Genomic DNA, 22,457 nt, shown 5'->3' on the forward strand with positions numbered 1-22,457 from the left:
TGAATACTGCATCTATGTTGCTCCAGGCACCTAGGTCATTGCAGTGTATACACACACACACACACACACACCATCCAGCATCAGTGGGATAAGTCATGCTCTACAATGCAGCAGAAAAGCATTTTTGTCTAGTGACAGGCTCGCGCGAGGCAACTTTTCCCTAAGTTGATTTAATTTCCAAATCCAGTTTTATATATTTTATTTTGTGTGTTTTGAGGCCATGGTATATGGTGATGCTACAATATAAATTAAATTAAATAACTAATGGACTTTAAGTGACGTGAACAAGTGAAAAACATTGGCCCCGGCCGAAATGGAAGGCAGCAGCTCAATGACGCCCTCCCTAAAACACTTGTCTGATCAGATATGACTTCTGTTGTGAGGGTATCTTCTATATAAAGCTTTATGTAAGGGTTAACGTTCGGCGAGAAGGTCGCTACCGTGGAATAGCAGCACGACAGAGAGAATCTTTAGACCCCGACGCGGAGCGGAGTTCTCTCTGAAGTGCTGCTATTCCACAAAGCGACCGACTCGCCGAAAGTTAACCCGCTTATTATATGGATATACTTAAATGATTCACACATGGCGGGGACATTTCTTTAGGCCTATATAATGTTAAGTCTATTATAGTTTTTAATGTCAAAAGATTGTTGCTGCGCAAAACAAAGCAGTGCCGTTGTGGAACACCGCTAGGCAACAGATAGCCAGGACAACAGGTGTTGTCTATCATAGCAGCTGATTAGAGTCTTGTTGAAAAGTCGCTTTAGCAGTGAAAAGTCTTGTTGCCATTGACAGCGGTCTGTTATAGACCAACCCGTCCGTTATCGAAAAATAACAGACGTGCGAACGTTGGGGAGCCCCGTTGAAATGAATGGAGCATTCGACCGATGACGTCACACCATATAATAAAATGGCATTAACCAGAACGCTGCCCTGTGATGTCAGTGCATATTTGACGCTACACCATTGCTATGGTTGGAGTTGCCTTCTTCACGTTAGCGCTTAGCTTACGTAGGTTAGTTCATTAGTGTAAGACCAACAGATGACTGAATTGTAAAATGGGCTATAAATGGATCTAGCAACATCATACTTTTAGATACTACGATGTTCAATTTTAATATCCAAGTAATTGTAATTTACCAGACACCATGTAAGGAAGTTCCTTAAAATCCGGTTGTACCGCCAGATGTCTGGGCCTAAGCTAACCACAATACATCCTGGCCACAAATCTCATCATATTTAGCAAACTGTCAGTCACCCCAAATGGTAAAAAGCTGAAGAGCAGGTCAGATGGCCAAACATAAGTGAGGGGACACTTGAGAATAACCAATTAGAAGTAAGGGGACACTTTCCTTAAAACCATCTTGCAGACACTCGGACAGCCAGAATGCGCCTTCTCCAAATACTATTGTTATTGTTAAGTATTGTTGTATTTGACTTGTGGTACTCCGTAAACTCTTTGAACATTAGACCAAACTCTGTCTCTGCGTCGACTTCCATTCACCTTTCCGAACACCTCATCCCTTACATCGCCAGACTAAAGGCTGCGTTCGAAACGGGAAGGTAGCTGTCCTTTCAGTGAGCTAACTGGACATCTGGTCATCAAGTGTGATTCAATAGGAAAAAATGCTTTATATCCTCCCTTGGCAGTTTACTGCATTTGTGGGCGTAACAAGGATCAGATGCTGTCTTGGTGCTGCCTTACCGCAGAGATACACCAGCGGCGATCTGAGCGAGTCGAGCGACGGAAGTAATTGACTTTGTATTGAGTCGAGAGACAAAAGCGATTCTGGAGACTAGAGCGATTTGCGCGACGAGCGCGACAATTTGAAGTTGAAATCTTTTCAACTTTCTATGACGCGGTTCGGCGACAAGCCGCGACAGCCAATGACTGTATAGAGGTCAGTGACCACAGCCAATGGGAATGCTTGAATGCTTTGCCTTCTGCCTGTACGGACATACTCTAGTCTCCTCAATCTCTCGTATCGCTTGCTGCTACACTCTGTCGCTTGAGTCGCGTCGCCGCTGGTGTATCTCTGCGGTTATACCCAAAATTCTGTGCACCATCTCCCTCTCAAAGGTGAACCTGGAAGCAAACATGGCTACCACCCAAGCTACTACCTTACAATGCTCTTTATTCTGACATCTATGCACTTAGATATTGAGAAAGAATTGAAGGGATAAATCAACATTGTAGTATCTAAATATACAGTCGTTAGATCTATTCATAGTCTTTTTTACGATTCCGCCGTCTGGCGGCCTTTCACCGTTCAAATAGCCTGCGTAAGCTAAGCGCTATGAACGCAACTCCCGCCATAGAATCGCCGCAACATCAAATGCGCAGGGCAGTGCACTCGTTAGTGGCGTTCGTAACGACTGCCTCATCAGCTAACTTCACATATCTGATCAGAGACCTGTTTATGTAGGAGGGGAGTCATCGAGTCACTGCCTTCCGTAAAGACTGCTTTAAGGTACAGGCATGCAAACTTGCCGCCTTTCGGCGAAATTCGCCGTTTTGAAATCAAAATGGGTCATTTCTGTGAATCGTGTAGATCCGAGGAGAAAATATTTTTTTTTGGGGGGGGCGGGGGGGGGGTGGGTCGAGCGATTTGAAATGTATACCGCAGAAAATGTCATGCAGCTCAATGGCAAATTGCTGGAGAGATGCCACCACCGACAATGACTTTTGACCAATCACAGTATTTCTGTTTGTCGGCACAGCCAATAACAAGAACGAGCTCAATCTAAGTCCCGCCCTGTCTTCATACTTCGAAAGGAAAGAGCGCAAAACCCTGTGTTTTCTGGTCGGCTGGGCTGCGTAGTTATATCAAATGTCTTTTAGTTCTATAATATAGAGAGTTGTGTCCGACCATTTTCCCCTACCCAAATCCTGAAATGTGCCGTCTTTGGATTTACCTATAAACGTGGAAGTCTGCGTGGTTAGTGAACAGGTACCCCACACCTCACAGTTGGTTTAGTTGTTTTGCTTGATAATTTGACTCCGGAGCTTCCCTGCCCTCGTGAAAAATAATGTATTCTCATAAGAGCTCCGAAAGCTTGGTTACACGCACGTGTTCCTGGTATTCTGTTGTCTCGGTTAATGATTTGAAATGTCCATTTACGCTAACAGTAGAATAGTTCAGTTTCCGTTCGCTGTAGGCCTACTTGTTCTCCGGTTATAGCCGATTCAAAGGACATCTGATTTCTGCGCGAGTGAATCCAACTTGGAGAGTTCAGCGGGAGAGTGCGCTAGGGGGGAAAAGTCTAAAGTAGCTACCGGGTAAAAAATATGGATAAAAAAACAGGTGAAAAAGCGCATATAGACTACGCGAGGCATGCAACATCGTGCATATGCTGCGGGCAGAGAGAAGGCTGGGCCAGTCAGTCTAGCGTTTGGCACAGGACAAATTGCAATAGTTGGCCAAATCATTCCAAGTTTTTGTTTAATCCGATTCCGTTGTAGGCCTATATCTAAATGACCTTAAAAAAGTGAACGATATTTAGTGAAACATACTTTTTTCCAGGTCAAAGTTGGAGCGAACTCATTTTTTCTACAGGAAGACATTAAAAGAGATACTAGGTGAATAGGCTAAAATTTGAGTAGTTTGAGTAAAACTTCAGTAGCTAATTCAAACTTTGACAAAAGTAGTTTGTAGCCTATTGCAAGTTGTCTGAAATATGCATGAGATGACAACCAGGCAAGTGTTGAGGGTGTAGGAGACTGATGAGAGGAGGGGTGCTTAGTGTCATTTGGGGGCATTTTGGCCTATTTTATTTTTTAATAGGCCTACTAAGGGTTTTGATGAGGTCAATGGGGTGTTGGGGAAACTTACTATGAGAACCACTGCTCTATCATGATAAAAAACAATTTTATCAAGCTATCTACCCAACCCCCATCAGACATGACAGCTAAGTCATGGAGTAAGGTTGGCAGTTCTCATGTTCACTGTCCCTTGGTCGCTAATAACTACAGTATGCTCAAAATTCACCATTTAAAGACTTTTTTTAGCTAAATCCTCTCCCCCCTAGTCTGAGACTGTTATACAAGATCATCCACTGCGCACAACACACACGTGTGCACCTGCGTTTGCGCGCGTGCACTGCGTTTGCGCGCGTGCGCTGCGCCGCGCTGCGCCGCACTCTTGTCACCTTTTTCCCCCCTGACCAGTCTGCATGCTTTAAGGTAGGGTAGGTAGATTGGGTGGCAGCCATGTTATTTTCAGGGTAAAGGGAGGTGGCGCACTGAATTTTGGGTAGCAGCAGCAAGTCAGTTGGCAACTGCCAAAGAAGGAAATGAACCTTTTTTTCCCGTTTGGAATAGCACTCAATGGCCCTCATTTATCAAAGTAGCGTACGACGAGAATCATACGTACGTCGTGCGTACGTTCTTTTTCTACGACCAGTTGGCATTTATCAAATCTCATCGTAAGCGCAGGAAAGATGAAATCCTACGACTGCTCTCAGACGGTGTACGCCGTTTTCAAGTTTGAGATGACTATGATCACCAACTTGAGCAGTGGTCTTAGCGCAACAAATCATTATCAAAATATGTGGCCTACATAATTACAAAATGTTTTTAGATTGTATATTTTGGCTATAAGACAACGTCTACTTATTTGAATTGGTGCACCCTTCCTGGGAGCGCTGCCTTAATTTGGCATATAGGTCAACAACTGCAAGAGACTTCTAATTTGTGATTTGACGTGATGTGTGAATTATTTTGTGCAATATAGGCTACAGCCTCGTATTGGAATGTGCCTTCAGTCGTGGGATCAATGACTGACGTCCCTTCTTTTTAACAGCTGGGAGTTCATGCGCACATCAATCAATACATAACCTACAGTAATAATCTCCCAGCTGAGTTTCGACATTTGGTCGCACACAAATACTATCCGAATATACTACACCAGACATGTGTGTGTCGGATAACACTATAGTCGTCTATAGGAGGTAAAAAGAGCTATCCCCTCAAACGACTGGAGAGCAGGAGAGAAGCAGGGCGCACATGAGCGCGAGAAGGACAGCGCACTGGACATGTACAACTCTCCTTCCCCAACATATGGTTTGGGCACTGTTTGTTGGCCAGTTTCACGTTGGACCCTTTTCTTGACCTCGTTTACCAAAAAGGTTTATCATCATACATTTAAAAAAAATAATAATATTCATTAAAAAATATCTTCATTATGTCTACTGTAGTCAATCATTGTAACCATAATTATTTGGAAATCAATCTCTACCCCTTCCATATTGAGAACCGAAACACTGTTGACTACTGCTGTTGATTATTTCCACATGTTATTTTGTTGTCTACCTCGCGTAAAGCCTATCTTCAAGCTGTCAATCACCCAGAAATGTGGATGTTTTAGCCGGTTTGCTTCTCTCCATGTCGCAAACTCAGGGGTGTGGTCTCCTTCCCGCCATTTTAGAGAAGGTGTGATTATTCTAATTACGATGGTTTTCAGACGCTGGATTTATCAACAACCGCTCGCTCTTATGATGGGATTGGAGAGGTACACATGTTTAGTAAATCTGACGTGAGCCTCGTCGTACGACAAGATCTGCGCTCATTTCTGCGATGGTTTCTACGCAAGTTTGATAAATGAGGGCCAATGACTCCATGTCCAGTTGGCCAACTAAAAGGACAGAAAAATATGCCATTTCAACCTGGGTCATAGAATGCGGTACCTCGGGGGGCGCTGTGGCGCAGCGCGCTAAGCCCCCCACATTTGGGCTAGCATGCCCACGGGGACCCCGGTTCGAGTCCGACTGGGGTCATTTCCCGGCCCTCCCCAATCTCTCTCTCCCAATCATTTCCTGTCCGTTTGCCACTGTCCTGTAATAATAAAGGCCGGAAAGCACCAAAAATTACTTAAACATTTTTTTTTTTAAAAGAATGCGCTACCTCACTGAAGTCTATTCTCACCAGGAGAAACATGAACAAGGAAATTTACATACTTAATGATGCGTTTTTATACGAAACGAATACATTTCTCCTCACAATGTTAACAGGTTGATCATGTGTTAGTATTTATGATATGCAGGATTTAAGCTAGCATTTCTAACATTCAAGACCGGATTGACTCACAGACTAGATATGACTGAAGCCTAGAGGCCCCCCAATTGGCCAAAGGCAGTTGGCAGTTATCCTTAATTCCTAGTTCGTAATCATGACACCATCTGTGATTTTGTTGCAAAATTTGCCTTCCGGGGGGCCCCAGTCCATCTTAATCCAGCTCTGCTAACATTGCATAGCACTGTTAAAAAAAGTAGTTGATTCTCTCCCTCCCTCTGCTGCTGTGCTGTACTGCCGCACCCTTCTCATCTTTTTCACCCCTGACCTGGTTGCATGCCTGTTTTTACTCTACCAATAGCACCTATGGCAGCTTGAAACCTCACGCCTGCTGGCCCACTTCTCTCAGTTGGCTGCGGAGGAGCTTGAAGATGATGACCTCTTCTTGGTGGAGGACAACGTGGAGAAGCCAGTGTCGAAGATGTCCCTACATGACATTGAGGCAGCCCTTCTGATAGCAGTCACAGAGATTCTGCAGCATCCATACCTGTTGGCTCATCCTGAATTAAGTGGGTTTAACTAAAGCTCATCTTTTAATTTATGCCATTTTAGAAATGTTTAGTAGCATAGGGGAAAACTGCATAGGTGTAACTTAATACATGTTGTGGTTTTAGTTCCATTTTAAGACTTACTTCATTCATCTGTGCATTTATAATTTGGACATTTTCAGGTGACGTGTGTCTTGAAGCCTTGTCTAGGATCGACTCCAGTGCCATAACAGAGAAATATAAGGGTATTTACCTGTTGCTAGTCCACCCTAATGAAAAGGTAAATTTGTTTGTGTATTCTACCCCATTACAACGGTCATTTGCCTCGTTTACATGAGCTGATTTAAATTCAGTCAATTCGGAGAAGATGAGACGTTTGCTAGCTTCTGGCTTTTCACTTACAGGAAGACACAGGAAGTTCAACATGGGGGGCAAATAATCAAATAAACAATTCTTATCTGGTTGGCGATCAAACTTCCAAATCGGAGCGCATTACTCCAATCACAGTTCGGGTGCCATTTGGATCCAAGGATCTGGTAAAGGTCTAGGTAGCAAGTCCAGAAAGTTCAAGATACTCCAGGCACGATATACAATGGTCTCTGTGTTTACCTATTGCGTGAAGTCAGACACAACACGCGCTACAGCGTGGGCACCGACCGTACTAGGGAAACAACAACATAGCACGATTCACGAATACGGCAGCATCCCAGATAGCTACCATAGCCCTTCCTGTAGCTACCATACCACAAGGTGAAGGGGTACAGAGAGAGTAAAAGAGCATCATTGCATTTGATTTCGTCGCTAAATGATCCTGCAGAGCCGTAGCATCAATGCAGGCAGCACGATCATTAGGAGCCTATTACAGATAGTCTACGGTAGGCGACATGGGTTGGCATCCAGACATCTTGATTAAATTAAAATGTCCAAATCATAACAAACTTTTGACTGCAAATTTTGTCATTTATTGTCCATCACAGAACTCCCAAAATCACATATATTGTCCATTGAAGGGTGTAGATTCGAAATATGATATTTAAACGCAAAAACGTATTTTTACGTTTTGGTATACAACGCATGGGCGTGAAAAACGTATTATTACGTCGTCGGTACTCAATGTGTTAAGTACACCAGTGTGACTGCCTTTTGGATGGTCTAAATGTAGTTTATTGCATGTGTTTTTATTTATTTATTCACCCCTTCCTCCCTCAATCCTCAGGTCAGAAGCTGGGCAATTGAAAAGGCACAGAGTCTGCCGAGTGTAGACCGTGATGATTTCTATGACTTGGAGGACGTCCTCACCTGCATGTTCCAGGTGCTTGAACTGGGCATGTCTTTTACGGTGGAGGACTCCTCTCTACCGGCATACGATGGCAAGCTCATGTACCTACCCACCCACCTATATGACTCAAACAGTGAGAAGAACTACTGGCTCGGTATGTATGTGGCATTACTTTTGGGCATAAAGATTATTTTTGTTAAATCTTATCAGAAAAATGTAAAGCTTTTTTTTCTTCAACCTCCCATCCTCAACAGGTATATGCATGTTGTTAACCTGTCTGGACACAAAAGCAATGGACTCCTTGTTTTTTGGCCGAAGTAAAAAGGCCAACATCCTTCAATTGATCTTCAACGCAATGGATGGAGATGGTACATATTTTTTTAACAGTCATGTACACACATTCGTAACTGAATGAACACACTGGTTAATCAGGTTTGTTTTGTACATAATGTTGTCTTCTATGTGTGTTATGTTTTCAGTGTTTGACAACACCTCGGAGTCCTTCTGGGCAGCTCTTCAATGTTTTATGGTCATTTTGGACCGCATGGGCTCGCTTATCTGGGGATACGTAGATCCTGCAAAAGCGTTCAACAAAATTGCCCACAACTCCACGTATCAGTCAAAAATAAATACGATCAAGCACTGGTACAGTAAGCCATTAACTTCTTTTTGAAAGTTATTCTAAAAGTAGTTTTTAAACGTTATTACAGGTTTAAAGGTCTTGTTATCTTCATTGGCAGGGTCAAGGTGAAGGAAGAGCATCACAGTGATCACGACGATGTGACGTGTAGCCAGATGGTGGTTGACACATTCCTCAAACAAAAATCAACACAGGTGAACGTGAGTTTTCAGCCAGATCCGTTTCACATCTCGACACATTGTCATTATTTGCTTTGCAGTATAATACGGCTGTGGGTACATTCAGTTCGTGTGTATCAGAATTCTGGCTTTAGACATACTTGGAATCCTTATTACTGAGATGCTATACCTAAATAAGAATGAAGAAAATGTTCAATTATATGCCAACCCACCTCTTCCATTTTCTGTTCCACAGTCAGTGAAGGGTGAAAAAGAGCTCTACAGGGGCATGACTTACCTTAACAGTCTGCTCCGCACAGAGCTTGGCAAGGAGATGCATTCGTCCAGCAGCGATAGTGCCTTCCTCTGGTTCATCCCCTACGTGCGGTCTGTCATGGGCATGGAGCTCGCCACCAGCTATGTTGGGCAGGTGGTGCAGTTCTTGGGCTGCCACAGCATGCAAGCCCATGTTGACTTGACCACTGTGTTTTTCGCCTACACGTTGGCCTATGTGGTGGAGATGCTGCTGACGGAGAAACGGAGTGACATTTTGCACAGTTGTTCAGAGATCTGGACAAAGGTCATCGTTCGAGGCAGCAGGATCGATATGAACGCTGCCTGGGAATCTGGGAGGGGAATCTCCTCAGTGTCCTCAACGTCCAGAAGGAACTCCAGTGACTCTGCATCAATGAGCATGACCAGAACCCTCCAGGATGCGTGCTTGAAAAACATCCGCTTGCTTTTGAAGGAGGGAGGCTGTCAGAGTCTAGAGATGGAGAAAAAGAGGGTTTTTTTCCTGAACCTCTTGAACAAACACATGCGTGGCACAGCAGCAGCGGAATGGAATTTAACAAAATCTGAATGCAGCGACTTGCACAAGTGCCTAATACATCTGGTTTCGGACATTGGTAGACAGGGAACCACATTGTCTGTGTCTGTGTCTGCCCTCCCAACTCCGCCCGCAGAGACGGCTGCTATGGAGTGCCCCTTTATCAAAAAGGAGCCTTTGGATTCTACCCCCGCAAGGACCACTGATTTTAAAAATGCATCTGTCAAAGACCAGCGACCCATTGCTTTGAAGAATCTGAAGCTCGATCCGGACAGAATACAGGCCATCAGTTCTCAGCTTTCTGAGAACTTGTCAAGGATGCCAGCCTTGGAGAGGCATAAGCGTGTTGAGGGAAGCGCTGGCAGATCGTCAGAATTTCCAGCTAAACGGAAAAGCTCACTAGAGGATCCTCAGCCCTCGACCTCCAAAAGTCCCCAGATGTCATCCTGGTCAGTTGACTCAGACAAAGAGGACGATGAGCCATTGAATGTTGTCCAGAAAAAACTTATTAAAAAGAAAGGGAAAAAATTACCAGTTGAAGGGAAAAAATTACCAGATGAAGCCGCAGTGTCCCCTTCTACAACAGAAGTGCAATCTAAGGACGGGGGTGAGAGTCCTGGCCGCGATTTCAGTGGTGATCTCAGTGAATCACAAGTGTTTGAGTTTGAGACCCAGGAGGATGTTGTGTCTGCTTGGGGTGACACACATTTTGAATCTGTGGGTCTCAAGGCTAGCTCTCCTAAGCGTACCCTCAGTACTACCTCTGAGACAGGGGTTGAAAAGGCAAAATCGCCGACCTTTAAAGTTCCTAAAAACAAACCAAAGGCCCCTCTCCTCATTGAGGCAAAACCCCTGCCAAAGAGGAAAATGACTGCAGCTCGCTATGCAGCCAAGTCGGCAAACCTTGAAGACTCAGTGGAGAGTCCTAGCACTTTACCGGTTTCCACCCCTCCAATTTCCAATAAGAACTGTGAATCCCCTGTCTCCACCTCTCCTCCTTTTACAGTCCCTGTGAAGAAGGTCCGTGAAAACCCGGTTTCCAGCTCTACCCCGTTAATAGTTCCCCCAAAGAAGGTCCGTGAAGCTCCGAAACCTCAGTCAGAGGTGGAACGCATGGGCCTTAAGAAACGTAAAAGGACGGCTTTTGACTTGTCACAGCGGTCTTTGGATTATGTGGGTGAACTTCGTCGACATGGTCAAGGATGCCATGTAGAGTCTGGGTCCAACAAGTCAAAGGGCAAGAAACAAAAACTTCTGCAGTCACAAGAACTGCAGTTCTTCAGACAGAGCCGAAAACAGACTCAGAAGGCTAACATGACCTCACCAACTAGGCCTACCACCATCTTGCTTCCTGTTCAGCAGGCTCAGAAAAACACTCCGCAGGCAGAAAAGGAAAAGCAAAGGGACAATGGACTAAAGAAAAAGCAAAAGGTAAATGAGCCAAAGGCAGAGTGTGCTACAGATGCATGCATGAAGAACCATGAGCCACAGTCTAATGGTGGAGGTGGAGATGGTCCCTCCACTAGCACGGTGGTTGACTGTAGTGGTGCTAAGGACTTGAAGGAAGAGGACATTGAGAATCACGACTGGAATCTGACCCTGCTGGATCCTTCTGATATGGAACTCTGCTCCCAATTGGAGCAGTTTGAACAAGAAATTCATTACATTGATGACGACGACGACGATGATGACGACTCCATCTTCCTAACGCAAAAGGATCCTATTGACATGGATATTGAAGTGGATGAACCCACCACTACAATAATTACAACCATAATAATGCCTGCAGACCCTCCTAAACCAACTACTCCTCCACCATTGCCTTCAGACCCACCTAAAGCAACTACTCCGCCTCCGGTGTTACCACAACCAGCTAAATTACAGGCCCCACATCCTCCCTCATTACCCCAACCACCAAAAGGACTGATGCCGACGACCTCTAACAACAGAAATGATGATTCATTGTTCCTGAAGCCTGGGATGTCCCCTATGACTCAGAGAAAAGCAAGGCCGTCGACCACAAAGATCTACAATCCTAGTTCGCGCAGCGAGACTCTTGTGAAGGACATGGCACATCCAGTTCCAGCTCCCAAAGCAAAGCCTGCGCCGCAGAGACTTATGCGTCCTCCACCTGTGCCGCCACCTAAACGTGTTCAATGGGGTCAGCCGGATAGACCACCAGAGGTGCAGAAACCCCTTCTACCTGCTCGACCCATTCTACCTGTTGAGCCCTCTTACAAACCTCTCGTTCAGCCAGCCCCCTCTTACAAACCTCTCGTTCAGCCAGCCCCCACGTATGGAATTTCACATCCTGTTGCCCGGCCCCAGATGCACCCCTCATCGAGCAGCAACCAAGCCTTTGTTCAGAGTTTAAGGCCAACAACGTTCAAAGCCAAAATACTTAAATGGGAGTACAAGTGGTTTGAAGAATATAAGCAGTTTGGGGCCCCAGAGTCCCTCTGCAATAGGTCTGCAAAGGTGCCGGAGAGCTTCGCTTCTTTCCAGGACTATTTTCAGACCTTCTTCCCCATGATGATGACCAACACGTTTGAGGAGGTTTGTTGTGCTATTATTGATATGTAGTGCATGCCATATGTCCATGTGTGTTCATTTTGAGCAACATCAATGCAAATCTGCAGCAAGTCTACTGATGTTTTGATGTGTAGTGCTGCTGGTCATGAGTTAAATGGTTCCCGATATACTATACTGGACATTTCGAAGAAGTTTTTTGTTCCAAATGCACTTAAATTCATAATGCGTGCATGAACGTCATTGCTGACATGTTGTTGTACTCACAGCTGGCTACTGAATGGCAGAGGGAGGATCGTGTCAAAATGCAGCTGGCTGTAAAGTCTGCTGATTACAGCTCTTTGGACATGGGCCTCTTCAAAGTTACCAATGCCAACTTGGCTGGTAAAAGAACTGCATCTAGACTGCTCCAAAAATAAAGGGAACACCAAACTAACACAATGCAACTCAGTCAAAAGTCAAACATAAATCTCTGGTATCTTGACAGGCGTTTAAAATGTACATTTTTATTGATAACATGCAATCAAAAGCCTTTTAAAGGGTAGGTCTATTAAAATGACAACCACCATATAAAATGTCCATGTCTTGAAAAGCCCAGATGGTTGGTGTAGCGAAGTAGAGTTGCCCCAGAGATCTTATAGACAGAGAAGTCATTTCAGTTCATTTCTGGTATCCACTTTCTGTCGGGTGAACGCCCCTTTAGGAGACCTTCGCTTAGGAGACCTTCTGAGTCCTGAGGTTGAGAATAAATGGAGTCCCCTTAGCGCTGTAGATGGCGGTAGCGCCCTTCTAGTGCAAGCATCTCAAAAATAGAACAAGACAACGCCCCCTTAGGAGACCCAACTTGAGCACACACTTTTGCATTGGGTGGGCGGGTTTCAAAGCCTCCCCCCTCTTTGGTTACCCTGCCAGGACTCGAACCCTGGCCCTCTGGATACTAAACTGGGGGTCTGACTGCTACATTAAAGAGCCAGGCTCATTGGCGTGACGGTCAGAATACACCCACAACCTTAGTGGTGGTCACTATCGCACTACATCACACCCGTGCGCTTCACACTTGCATGATGGACAGTTGCATGAGGGACACCATGAGTCTTCCATTCAGTGTGCCCTATCATCTATGCTTCACCCATCACTGGGGTCCCTCGCATTGGGGTCACCAATCCTGGGGGGCCCTCACATGGAATTATGGCTCACACATAATGGTATGCTTCCAATGGCCTCATGGTGGCCATCCCACTTTTAACACAATTTGTGGCGAAGGGGAGTAGAGCCCTGTCGGGACTGGAATCCCAACCTTCTGGATACTAAACTGGGGCTCTGACCCACACACCCCCACAACCCTAGTGATGGTCACTCCATCACTGTTGGCTTCAGCGTAGTTTTACCAAATTATCTTTTTTTATTTTTTGGTCACATGCAACTCAACGACACAACAGTAGGCTAAAGGCGTGTTGCATTAAAAACTAGGCAGGCAGGTATCACAGAACTACGATTGACCTGGAGTTGCGTTGTTTTGGTGTTCCTTTTTTGTAATGAAGTTTTTATGATGTGTCTTTCTGCACATATAATACATTAGCCATCAGGAGCTTTTTTTCCTGTTTTAAAATGCTTCTCTCTGTTTCGTCTAGCTAATCTCACACCCCACCAGGAGTCCAGACAGTTGTATCCAAAGGAAGATGATGTAGTGATCCTGTGGCTTCCACAGAGATCTCTGTCCTACCTCAATGATGGGCACAGACCTGATTTCCAGAAACACTTTGGCATTGTCTCCCGCAGCAATGTAATTAACGCAGGTTTGTAATTGACTCCACATTTTGTCTTTCTGATGTATAGAACAGAAGTCGGGGGTGGGGTATTTGTGTGGGACTGTTTTTAGATGAACATGGCAACAAATGACAATCTTGTCGTTGAGTTATAATTTCATTCCAGGCATTTAGTGCATGGCTATTAGGGCTGTAACGATACACTCAACTCTCGATTCGGTTTGCATCACGATTCATGACCTACGGTTCGATAAACCACAAGATTTCACATTTGCCAAAATTATAAACTTTATGAATAAAAACTAGGATAGTTTATAGGTGACGAGGCTTCTAATGATTTTTCAAAGTTTTATATAATGATGATGCTTGGAAGCACTGTCACTTCATATCATGTGGTTGTTTACTGGGCTGATGGGTATCAAGACGTTAAAAGGGCGTATCATCATAATACTGCCTCCTTGTATCGGGAGTAAGGCTGTAACGATACACCCAACCCACGATTCAGTTTGTATCACGATATATGACCTACGGTTCGATACGCCCCACGATTTTTAAAAGAAAAAAAAAATTAAAGGAAAAAAAAAAGAAAATAATTTATATATATATAAAATGCAAAAAGAAAGCATATATAGGCATATATATATATATATATATATATATATATATATATATATATATATATATATATATATATATATATATATATATATAAAATGCAAAAAGAAAGCATATATATGCTTTCTTTTTGCATTTTATATATATATATATATATCCAACCGAACCAGCCCTCGGGAAACTGACGCCCACCGGACTGAGGAGTCACAGTCCGGGGGGGGCCTCTCTCTATATATATATATATATATATATATATATATATATAAAATGCACAAAAAGAAAACAGCATATATAGGCCTATATATATATATAGGCCTATATATGCTTTCTTTTTGCATTTAGGCTACCTGCCTACATTAATTTTGTAGGTGTACTAAATGATTTTGCAGATATAGGCCTACCACTGCAACCTGTTCCCCAGGTGTTGACATCAAAGCACAACACAGAGAAATAAGGGATATTAGTTCACCAACGAAAAATAGGCTTATTATTAATAGGCTTAGATCATATCATGCTGAGATGCTGACCGTGTGTGAGAGAGACAGAGACGGAGAGAGAAGGGTCAGGGTTCCAGTAGGTAGCCTATAAGAACTGTCTCACATTATCAAACATTATCCAATTAATATCCAAACATTAACTGAAAACAACACTGATCATATTTCGTCAGGAAACATGTTGTATTATGTTACTTACAGAAATGCAACACTTGATTTTGATGTTTAATATTTTTGATGGTGCTGCAGCGCGCCACGCTTAGCCTAAACAAAACTCGAAATGTACCTCAGTTATAACTGTTCTCATCTCACTTTGCAACACGCACGTTGTCCTTTGTTTGGTTTTGTGATTTGACATTTTGTCAAGAGCGGGAATGGATGCAGAGGCAGGCGGTCAATGCGGCAATGCTGCCTAATATCCACATCGACCTTAACGTTCGCCCGACTTCAGACACTTCCCTTATTAGAGCGTAGCGTGGTTTGAGAATTTGGGCAGGCGGAGCATCTCGCTCTCTCGCTCTCTTTCTCTCTCTCCGCTCAACGTCAGTCCCCACTCAACATGCATCGGCGCATGCATGAATCAAAAAATATTCACACGTTTGATAAAGCCTTCATGGTCAGTTGTTCATTTCATGCTTTACCTTCCGACGTTTGCCCAAGTCTTTCGTCTCGCGGAGGTTTCTCAGGCAATTGATAACAACAAATGCACGTGCTGGTTGGACGTAACATTTTATAAGAGAGGGGTGAATGGAAGTGTTACTCGCACATGTCAGTGCGCCCCTTTTCTACTCGTCTTTTTTAAGCGCATATGCAAACATTTGTATCCTGCTGTTTTCTAGACTGGTAGCCTACATTTTAATGGTTCTCGCGCCAAATGCGCCAAAGTGCGCACGTTAAGTATGCAGAGCCCTTAACAACTTTGAAAGGGCGCATCGCGATTCTGCGAGGGAGGTTCGCGATAGGGGTTCGTGGGTCTGCGTACCGCGATCCCTCGGTTCGATGCAATATCGTTACAGCCTTAATCGCGAGCATTCAGTGTGGTGACTGTATCACGATTTCTCGGTTCAATACAATATCATTACAGCCCTAATGTCTATAGTATTTTTTTTAAAGTAATGCACCACATTTGATTGCAAACAGTGTGTTGAAGGACTTCGAATTGGTTTAACAGCAGCTAGTTGCAAAAACAAATGAAGGCGAACTGTGTTTGAGCTCTGCATGATGGACAGATCAATCACATTACCTGCCTAAATCCATACACAAGGGTTTCTTACTAAGGAGCAATCAACTTTAAACAATTTATTTGTATGTCTCATTTTTTCCTGTTGGTTTATTGGACAATCGCAGGTGGGAAGAAAGAGCTGAAATTGATGGTCCAGACGTGTGGGGATGTGCTCTCCGTCCACAATCAGCTGGTGCAGTGCGAGGTGGTCGGCAGCATTTTAAGTACCATGCGAGAGTTTAATGCTCTCTGCCAGATTCATGACAAAGCGTTACTGAAAACACTTCTGAGGCCAGCAGATTACTTCGCCCATGTCCTCCCTGTAAGCGCAGGGCATGACAGTGAGTCAATGGTGAGTCTGAACAGAAAATGGCCTAACGCCTAACACAATTCTGACACTCTATACCATATGAACATTGGTGGTGGCCATTGAAGATGTTTTTTGGGACCTCAAGGCTTGTCCATATCGATACTTGATGAATCGACAAATCAACACCTGTTTTATTGTGTTCTGTCTTTTCTTCGTCTCAGATTGAGGGCGTCAATGCAGATCAAGCTAAGGCAATAGAATGTGGCGTGGCCATGGTGATGAGCGACCAGCAGGTCCCAAAGATATGCCTGGTCCACGGGCCCCCTGGTACCGGAAAGAGTAACACCCTCGTACACTTACTGTACCGCCTGTCACAGGTAGGCACATACTGCCTAATATGAACACATGCTCCCCGATGTATAGATTGTCTACCACGGTTGGAAAGCGACTTGACCATATGTACACAAAAGGGTTGGGTTTTCAACTCATGACATGATCTCATGTTGAATCTTGACCCATTAACTGTTTTGTGTGTGTTGTAGGCTGGAGCCAATGACGCCTCGGGACGGAAACGCTTGCATGCACTGGTCTGTGCTCCTTCCAATGCTGCCATTGACAACCTGATGAAGAAGATCATTGTGTTCTTCAAAGAAAAGTGCAAAGATGGGAAGGCCAAAGGTACATGTGCAATAAAGGCATTTTTCTTTTGATTTTTTTCTCAGAGTTTAGCACTCTTTACACAAGTCCCTTTGATTTTAGTGTGTAATCAAAGCATAGGATTTTTGCAGGAGGTACTCGCACACAGAATGGCCAACTTTGACAGATTTTTTTCAGGTCATGTATTTTACTAAAAAGAGCCTTACCTAGAAGGGTGCAAGGAAAAAAAAAGAAAAGGGAGTCACAAACGTGTCAGTCTCCCTAGACTTTCTTCAGTGCAAACCAAAGAATTTGGATAGAATTTAGATTCAATAAGAACTAACACTCGATGGAAAATGCATTGGGCACGGTGTAGTAAGGGGGCTTGGCCTGAGGACACGAGTGGATGGAAAAGTAACTCCGTTGCGCATTGTCAGTGGGTGCGATGCCATGATGGATAAAATTTGTGACTCCCCAAAATCCGGAACCTCTGACAATCAGATATCCTCTTTCGACCGATTTTGCGGTGTTCAGTTTGTAACTAAATTAACTGCAGCTGTGGGTTAGCATTAATTGCGGGGGATAATTGAGGACAGCTGACTAACATTCACAGTCCAATGACTGTTCCACACTGCAACCCTGGTGGTAGTGGCATTGCAGTTTAGCATCATGCCTCCAGTACTGACAGTAGAAGAAATTTGACTCTCATCGCAGCAAACTCGTACTACGCTGTTATGACGTCTGTAAACCCTCATATCTTGACTCTCCTTGGTGCAAACTGAGTGACAATGCAATCCTTTACAGAGTTCAACTGGTATCAATTAGAGGCCAATTAACCCTGTACCAATCACAGACTAATACCAATCACAAGAAAATGCTATATAAAATTACAAAGCACAATAGATTACAAAAAACAAGGCATATCCGGCTCTTCATTCATTCCATTTCGATGGTGTTTTCAAGTACATTCACATTGGAGTAAACATTCTGTCAGTGCTGCCACCTTGTCTGTCTTTTCTACTGTCAAATTTGATCTTTTCATGGATATTTACTACAGCAAATAACAGAGTAATATTTACTAGTATGACCAAAGTACAGTACGTTTTGCAGCTAAAAATGTCTTTCTTGAAATACAAAATGGCGGACAATGAAAAGACCCCCTTTTTCATGTAACTTTCCCTGTCATAATGAATTCTTACAATTTGATGGTATTGGTAACTATTTGAGAAACAGTCAACATTTGTGAATGTGTAACATACATTCTGTAATATTTTTAGTAGTTTATTTCCACAGTGCACCTTAAATGTGGTATTTGATAAAGGGTAAAGAAAAAAAAGGAATGCATCTAAGGTTCCTTTTTAGTTTAAAAAAAAAAAAAAAAACCTTGAGTTTGTCACTTTGTGTTCGAGTCCCTCCTGCAATCTGTCCATATTTTCTTGTTGCATGTTACTTGTATATCCATTCAGATGTTGAGCAGGGTTTGGTTTGTGCAGGCAACTGTGGCGATGTTAACCTTGTACGACTGGGCAATGAGAAGACTATCTGTACGGACGTGATGGCATTCAGTTTGGACCGTCAAACTAGGAGCAGAACGGGTGAGACTTCTCCTATACTGCCGTACAAAACAAGAACTTTGTAACTCAGATTTTGGCAAACTGAGGGAAAAGGCTTCAAAGTTTCCTATATGGCTCGACAACTGTGTTGTCGGTTAAGTGGTGGTGACACTTCCTTTTAATCCTTTTTTAGGGTGAAAATTAAATGCACACACAAACAAACAAAAAAACAGAAAAAATGTATGTGTCTTTTTGCCACAAAAAACTGAGTTACTGCATTCTTGGCTGGTATTACTGCCACGAAATGGAGTTACTGAAGGAGTTACTGTGTTCTTTGCTAGTATTACTGTCTACTCCCAAACCATTCCCATCGGAAAGTGCAGCAGTAACTCACCGACTTACTGCGTTTTTGTTTTGTACGACACCTTTTACCAAACACACCGCAGTAACTTCTTTTTTGTAATTTTTGCACTTTTTTTCTCTAAAACGGGACGATGTTGGACCACAGTTTTTGACACAAGACAAATGAGGTAGTTTAAAGCTCATTTCCGATCTAAACTCAATTTCGACCATTTTCTAGTTACTGCGTTCTTGTTTTGCACGGTAGTATACTGTTTTTAGGCTGACCAGAAGAGTGCTGTTGATCATTCCCTCACCAGTTGCGTTCTGAACTAAAGGGCTTACCTGTGAATCACCCATTTTCATACCGGGCTCTGAACTTTTCTGCATGTTGCCATGTGTTGCACGGATTAACCTGCTGACATCCACGGTTGGCTGCAATAGAACCGGAAAATACTTGGGTTTTACTCAAACATACTTTACATTTCCCGGATGCAGAGATTAGCAGTATGAACGCGCAAGCCAGTCCAAGATTAGGTGCGGGAACGGGCACTGGCACAGTTCTCTGTTGATATTTGTTTTCTAGGGGCTCCTTCTCAACTTAATTTCACTCCACTTTCTACAAAGTCAAAAGTGGCTGATTCATCAGGATGATTATCAACAGCTTTGTGACTGTTAAACTATAAACCCCTGTCTTTTGTCTGGATTGTACAGAACGGGCCCAACAGCAGGAGCGGGGTATTACACAGAGAATTGTGGAGTTGGAACAGAGTATGTATAACCTATCCCATATGCGTGCCATGACTACAGACCAACTGCAGGTAAGTGCGTGTGTGGGTGAGGAGGGGAGACCAATTTTTTTTAAATATATGTATATTTTGAGACTTGTCACTCAGTTTTATTAAATTTCAAATGAGGTGGTATTTCATGGCATTTTAGAATCTAGAGACACGTAATTAGTGTGAGATTGAGGCTACGTGCCCACGACAACAGAAACGATGGGTAAACATTTGGACAGATATGCCCATGGCGCACAGCGAGTTAAAAACGGAAAACGTAAACGACCTACCGAGTGAAGATCTTTAAAACGCTCCAACTTGTCGCCGCCATTGGAACAGTTCATGGGTATGAATGAATCATTGCCCGTCTTTAGGTCCAGAGTAGGGCTGTCCCTAACGATTATTTTTTCTCCCGATTAATATATCGACTGTTTTTTTTTTTCCAATAGTCGCGATTATTTTATTTTTTTTTTTGGAAGGGAAAAACTGTGACATACCACTTCGCTTTATTTGTCTATTATTTATATGTCCTAGGGCCTATTAGAACAATGATTTATAAAATGTCCCCTTTTTTCGAAATCAGTCACAGACTATAATTAATACAGGCCTAATATTTATTTGTTTCAGTTCAAATCAAGTATTAGGCCTCTTTATATATCAGTAAATGTAGGCTAAGTTATGAGTACGAGGAAAGAACTTGGCTACTCTGTCCACGTGTTTCTGTTGACACACCAAAACACAGCTGGTCCCTATTCCCCTTCTGTTGCTTATAGAGGTGCTCCGATTGCTCGGCTGCCGATCATGACCGGCCGATAATGGCCAAAAATAGCCTGATCGGTGATCGGAAAAACACGCCGATCAAAAAACCGATCGAGAGATATTAAATTCCTCACGCAACCATTTGCCTTTACACCTGGCGCTGCATGTAGGCACTGGCTCTGCACAGCTGCAACTGCACCAAAAGAAGGCATCTTTGCTTGTCTATAACGTTTCGCCATTCCCCCCTTCATTTCCACCATTCATAACCATATCTGCATCAACAATGATCTGATTTTCCGATCCATGCGCAGTTTACCTGACAATGTAATTTGCGATTGAGTACTCGCCAGTGAGCCATTTTACGTTATAACCTGTGTAGTTGCCTCGGTCAGCACGCGACAACTTCACGTTGTCAGCACAAACATGTCAATTATTGTTTTCAAAGTTGTAATTGGCAGTCAGTCGATTAGTTTGATAGTCGCTGAAACACCAAACGGCGACAGATGTGGTTAAAACTTGAGAGAGAGATTCAGAACGGTAGTGGAGCACTGCAACTGTGTGGACGGTGACAGAGAGGGGAGGGGCTCTCCTCACGAGGCTGCTCATTTAAAGCGACAGGTTGTTTTTTTCTCGTATGTGGAAGACTATTTGATGTAATGTTTCAGTTTCAATTCAATCTTAAATAGTTTAGTTATTCTATGCAATAACTTATATATTGATTAATACTGTAGACTGTATTACCAACACTAGTCTGAAAGATAATAATAATAATAATAATAATAATAATAATAATAATAATAATAATAATAATAATAGACATGTGCAAATTAAGATTGATTGGTTTATGGGCAGAAATGGTATTCAATAAGGATAATTAATAGGCTATTAAAAAATAGGAAATCATTTTTGTGATCGGCAATGATCGGTAATCGGCAGATAAAGATTTTTGGTGATCGGTATCGGTGATCGGGCCAAAAAATGGTGATCGGAGCACCTCTAGTTGCTTATATAGACCCAGTCCGTAATTGTACGACATAATTATGAGTATTATTAGAATAGTATTACTATTTATTTAGACCAGGGATGGGCAACTTTCATGATAAGGAGGGCCACATTTTTTTTATCGCCACCATCGAAGGGTCACATGTAATTACTACGGATCTGACTGCAATTTGCAGAGTTTGAGGTGGACGATATATTTACAATGGACTGATTTAGTTGTGTTTTTTTTTTTTTAAACTGAGAAATCTGGTCTTTTTTTTCATTATGTTGTATCTACGGGCCGTACTTAGTGAGGCAGCGGGCCGCATGTGGCCCCCGGGCCTCCAGTTGCCCATCCCTGATTTAGACCTGCAGTCGGCACAAACAGTATTGAATAGTGCGAGGTGCACTTCGTGCACCATGGAGAAGGGACACAAGACCGGTCTGAATCAGGCCCGCATTCCTCTCACTCCACATCTCCCGCTGTTGGCAGGAATATGCACACTTCTTTTGTCTTAATTTACTTTTTTACTTTGTATACAAGCTCTTCTATAAACATGGTCACCCTCAAAGCAATGATTCGTAATGTTATAGACGCAATATTCAACACCTTATCTCCCTGTCGTTGCTATGCACGCCGCCAGCATAGCGACAGTATGCAAAGCAGCATGAAATATTTACCCCGCGTCTCGATCTGAATAACCTTCACTTCCTCAATATATAAGTCCCCTACAGAAACACGACCAAGTCTTGTGCCTTTTCTTTAAAATATCACCACACTTTATAGTCAAGTTCATTATGTATTGTTGCTGGATTTTTATGGGGATTTGGAAAACTATACATTTTTGAAAAGTAGATAGTATAAGCAATCAGAAAAACAATGTTTCCATTTGCACAGGTGGCGGCCATCTTGGATTTTTCAAAATGGCGTCCGAAAAACCTATATTTTGTCATTTCTCAGCTTCTGAATAAGTTAGAACATTGATTTTAACTGCTTAACCAACATTTTC

At 43.1% G+C, this 22,457-nt stretch overlaps 1 protein-coding gene across 1 annotated transcript in view; it reads left to right on the forward strand.

The window, feature by feature from the left end:
* The window catches only part of setx (senataxin), a 1,003,984-nt gene that overhangs the window by 6,412 nt on the left and 975,115 nt on the right, over window positions 1-22,457 (forward strand). The window contains exons 3-16 of the mRNA XM_063209926.1: window positions 6,372-6,579; window positions 6,741-6,838; window positions 7,775-7,991; window positions 8,092-8,205; window positions 8,317-8,482; window positions 8,578-8,677; window positions 8,892-12,020; window positions 12,263-12,377; window positions 13,625-13,789; window positions 16,216-16,442; window positions 16,622-16,777; window positions 16,943-17,078; window positions 18,530-18,631; window positions 19,643-19,749. Coding sequence (XP_063065996.1) covers window positions 6,372-6,579; window positions 6,741-6,838; window positions 7,775-7,991; window positions 8,092-8,205; window positions 8,317-8,482; window positions 8,578-8,677; window positions 8,892-12,020; window positions 12,263-12,377; window positions 13,625-13,789; window positions 16,216-16,442; window positions 16,622-16,777; window positions 16,943-17,078; window positions 18,530-18,631; window positions 19,643-19,749 — 5,040 coding nt within the window. The remainder of the gene's footprint in view (window positions 1-6,371; window positions 6,580-6,740; window positions 6,839-7,774; window positions 7,992-8,091; window positions 8,206-8,316; window positions 8,483-8,577; window positions 8,678-8,891; window positions 12,021-12,262; window positions 12,378-13,624; window positions 13,790-16,215; window positions 16,443-16,621; window positions 16,778-16,942; window positions 17,079-18,529; window positions 18,632-19,642; window positions 19,750-22,457) is intronic.

Source organism: Engraulis encrasicolus, chromosome 11 (assembly GCF_034702125.1).
Source record: "Engraulis encrasicolus isolate BLACKSEA-1 chromosome 11, IST_EnEncr_1.0, whole genome shotgun sequence".
Classification (NCBI taxonomy): Eukaryota; Metazoa; Chordata; class Actinopteri; order Clupeiformes; family Engraulidae; genus Engraulis; species Engraulis encrasicolus.